Raw genomic sequence first — 4289 nt, 5'->3', positions numbered from 1 at the left:
GTATATATATCCTTATCATATAGCAACACCGAACAGCTATTCTTTCGTAGGTTCAGAACTGATGTTTGGTCGTAGACTGGTAAAATTGGGAAAGCAACCACTCGAAAAGGGAAATGGATTCAGAAAGGTCGGACCAACCAACTCTAATTATGGTCTCTCCACCTTGTTGATGTAAATATTTCACAGGAAGCAAACGTTGGACAAGAAAAAAAAAAAAACTATATTAACCACAAATGCCAAACCAAAAGAGCCAATAAATTATACCCTTCATTGAACTGCCATTCTCAAAAAATGGCACTAAGAACTACTACATACTGTTCGTTGATGAGGTAAAACAAAAACTAGGGAAATACTAGGGGAACCATAGAACATCAGCCATGCTACTATGCACTTAGTCAACCTCCTCCATCTTGCTACCCTCAGCATCAGCTTCAGGATCCTCCAAAGCCGGCATGTCAACATCTGCATCTCCAGAGTCATCATCAATGCTCAGCCCAAGCTTCAGCATCCTGTGAATTCTGTTGCCAAAGGTGTTAGGTTCCTCAAGGCTGAAACCTGAGGTGAGGAGGGCAGTCTCAAACAGCAAGAGAACCAAGTCCTTCACAGACTTGTCATTCTTGTCTGCATCAGCCCTCTTCCTCAGCTCTTCCATAATAGCATTCTCTGGGTTGATCTCCATGGTCTTCTTGCTAGACATGTATCCAGCCATGCTAGAGTCCCTAAGTGCTTGTGCCTTCATGATTCTCTCCATATTAGCAGTCCAGCCATACTCCCCAGTGACTAAGCAGCAGGGAGAGTCCACAACACGGTCAGAGACAACCACCTTCTCAACCTTGTCTCCTAGAACATCCTTGATGACCTTGCACAGTCCCTCAAACTTCTCCTTCAATTCTTCCTGCTTTTTCTTCTCATCTTCACTCTCATCAAGCTTGAGACCTTCCTTGGTAGCAGAAACAAGCTTTTTGCCCTCAAATTCCTTCAGCTGACCAATTGAATACTCATCAATGGCATCAACCATGTAAAGAACCTCATAGCCCTTCTTCTTCAGTTTCTCAAGGAAGGGTGAGTTCTCAACAGCCTTCTTGCTCTCACCAGTAATGTAGTAAATATCATTCTGGCCTTCCTTCATTCTGGTCACATAGTCCTTTAAACTGGTCATCTCATCACCGCTCTTGGTGGAATGGTACCGCAGCAGTTCAGCAAACTTAGACCTATTTTGGGAATCCTCGTGGATGCCAAGCTTGAGGTTCTTTGAGAAGGCCTCATAAAACTTGTTATAGTCTTCCTTATTCTCAGCAATTTCGAAGAAAAGCTCAACACACTTCTTCACCAAATTCTTGCGAATAACCTTCAGGATCTTGTTCTGCTGCAACATCTCTCTGGAGATGTTAAGAGGAAGGTCCTCGGAATCCACAATACCCTTCACAAAGCTCAAATATTCAGGAATCAACTCCTCACAGTTGTCCATAATGAACACACGGCGCACATACAGCTTGATATTATTGGGCTTCTTCCTTGTGTCGAAGAGATCAAAAGGAGCCCTTTTTGGAACAAAAAGAATGGCCTTGAACTCCAATTGGCCCTCAACAGAGAAGTGCTTCACAGCCATATGCTCCTCCCAGTCATTAGTCAAGCTCTTATAGAAAGCGGCATACTCTTCCTTCGTGATTTCGTCAGGCTTCCTCATCCAAATGGGCTTCTGCTTGTTCACCAATGACCACTCATTAGAAACTTCTTTAACCTTCTTCTTTTTCTTTTCTTCCATCTCCTTTTCTTCGTCAACCTCCTCTACCTTACCTTCCTCGTCTTTCTTCTCCTCTTCCTCCTCATCATCAGAGATTTCCTTTTCTATGGTCTTCTCAACCCACAAAGAGATTGGGTAGCTGATGAACTCAGAGTGCTTCTTAATCAGGTCCTTGAGCCTACGTTCTTCAAGGTATTCAAGTTGATCCTCCTTGAGGAAGAGGGTTATTTTTGTACCCCTACCAAGGTTCTCACCAGATGTGTCCCTGGTAACAGTGAAAGAACCACCAGCTTGAGATTCCCAGACATATTGTTCATCATCATTGTGCTTTGTGGTCACGATAACCTTCTCAGCTACCAAGTAAGCAGAGTAGAAACCAACACCAAATTGCCCAATCATGCTAACATCAGCACCAGCTGCAAGAGCTTCCATGAATTCCTTGGTTCCTGACCTCGCAATTGTACCCAGGTTGTTCACCAGATCTGCAAATAAAACACACATCAGTGTCTAGAAATACAACTAACATCACAAACTTCTACACAACAGTATGTTCTAACTTACCAGCCTTTGTCATGCCAATACCACTATCAATGATAGTCAGTGAATTGTTGGTTTTGTCTGGAATAATATGGATGAAGAGCTCAGGTTGAGCATCTAGCTTGCTCTTGTCAGTCAAGCTCTCAAAACGGATCTTGTCCAGAGCCTTAATTAACAATCCCAAAATAAAAATAATAATCATATATTTCTGTACATTTAAACACCAAGTATAACAACAAACAGCTCATACCCTATAGCATAATGGCATAGGGATATAACAAATGAATGCAATAAAATGCTGATTTTTTTTATCAGGAGAATAAAACTCAGTTGCTTAATTAAGAAGCTTCTCCATCACAAAGCAGTACTCTAAGAACTGCCCCTATTATAAATAACTAAATAACTATAATGATGACACTACTATATTTATGGTCCAGCTATATGACTCGTTATAATAAAGAAATCTTAAAGTGCCAGCAGATCACATTTCAAAATTCGGTGGACCATGTATAACAATTCTGTCTAAAACTAAACTAATACTGGTCAAAATTAATCACAAAATTTTGCTTATAAGAAGAATCATCACAAATTTCTCTTTACAAAAAGAATTATCACAAAATTCTCTACTAGCTAGTCATCGCTGATCCTCAGAATGCCATCATATACTATTATCCTTCAAATAATTATATACAAGAGCATATACTAACACCATCATAATATCTACAATATGGACATAACGTTCAAACTAGAGACTTGTAGGACAGAGACCGAGCAAGTTCGTGTATTCCCTGATCTAAGCAAATACTAGATAAAATCACAAATATTAAAGTTAAATAGAGCTCACTCTTATCAGCTAAGTAAAAACATAGCGTTTAATGGTACAGTTTTCAGAATTACCAATAACATTAAATCAGGTGCTTTCAAAATGATGTCAAACCATAAATAGGCATACGACTGATATATGAAACGAATCACAAAGCAAGTCTCTACACTACTCAAATTTCAAAGCCAACACAGAGAGAGAAAACACAAAACTGTGAGAATTAGGTAGAGACTCACATCGGACGAATTGCTAATGAGTTCACGGAGAAAGATCTCCTTGTTGCTGTAGAAAGTGTTGATAATAAGACTGAGAAGCTGATTGATCTCAGCTTGGAATGCAAACGTCTCTGTATCCGCCATCGTTGTAGATCTCTCCGGCTGTTTGCTACTACGAAGAAATTGCAGGCGAAGTGAACACAGAGAGGACTCGAAAGCAAGAGAGGGTTTATGATATTTTTGTAGCGAGTTTATATAGAACCTAATTTAGGGTTTCTAGATCCTTCTATGGCTCTTCTTTTAAAATTTTTACCGTTTCGTAATTGGAGTTGGAGGGCCGGTACTGCTTTAATCACGGCTTTCAATTCTCTTATCCAAAACATATTCTACACAAAGTGGCAACTTATGTAGTGACATGTTGCACCTAATTACAACTACAAGTCACCTAGTGAATCTAGCTAATTGGCTACCATTGAAATTAGGAGCGTTCATAATTCCATTTATAGCCCGTTTGGCTAAGTTGAAAAAATCAGCTTATTTTGAGATGTGCTTATTTTTAAAAGTATTTTGTCGGTGAGAAGAAGTTTGTGTTTGGCTAATTAATTTAAAAAGTACTTCTAAGCAGCAATTATTGTTTGGCCAAGCTTTTAAAAAGTATTTCTAAGTATATTTTTCTCAAAAGTGCTTATGGTAAGAAGCTACTTTTTTCTGCTTCTCTAAAACTGATTCTGCTTCTCCTCATAAGCACTTTTTTTCTCCTAAAAGTTTGGCCAAACACTTTAAATTTGAAAATGCTTTTGAACTTGGAGAAGCTTAGCCAAACACGCTATTAGTTAGAACTTATATATTCATCTAAATTGAAATCAAACATCAATATCGATTTGTTAAATATACAAATCAAACCAATTAAAGGTGATAACAACAACAACAACAACAACAACGAACCCAGTGTAATCCCACAAGTAATTTT

General features: G+C 38.9%; 1 protein-coding gene across 1 annotated transcript; it reads right to left on the bottom strand.

The window, feature by feature from the left end:
• Positions 1-391: 391 nt before the first annotated feature.
• Positions 392-3463, bottom strand: LOC107770659 (heat shock cognate protein 80-like). The gene is made up of 3 exons (NM_001325072.1): positions 3341-3463; positions 2306-2447; positions 392-2226 (listed from the first exon to the last, which is right to left on the bottom strand). The coding sequence occupies exons 1-3, from the start codon at positions 3461-3463 to the stop codon at positions 392-394; spliced, it is 2100 nt and encodes a 699-aa protein (NP_001312001.1).
• Between the last annotated feature and the right edge of the window lie 826 nt (positions 3464-4289).

The sequence above is a fragment of the Nicotiana tabacum genome, chromosome 2, assembly GCF_000715075.1.
Source record: "Nicotiana tabacum cultivar K326 chromosome 2, ASM71507v2, whole genome shotgun sequence".
Classification (NCBI taxonomy): domain Eukaryota; kingdom Viridiplantae; phylum Streptophyta; class Magnoliopsida; order Solanales; family Solanaceae; genus Nicotiana; species Nicotiana tabacum.
Note: the sequence above shows the minus strand (reverse complement) of the source record. Positions and strands in the feature narration are given on the sequence as shown.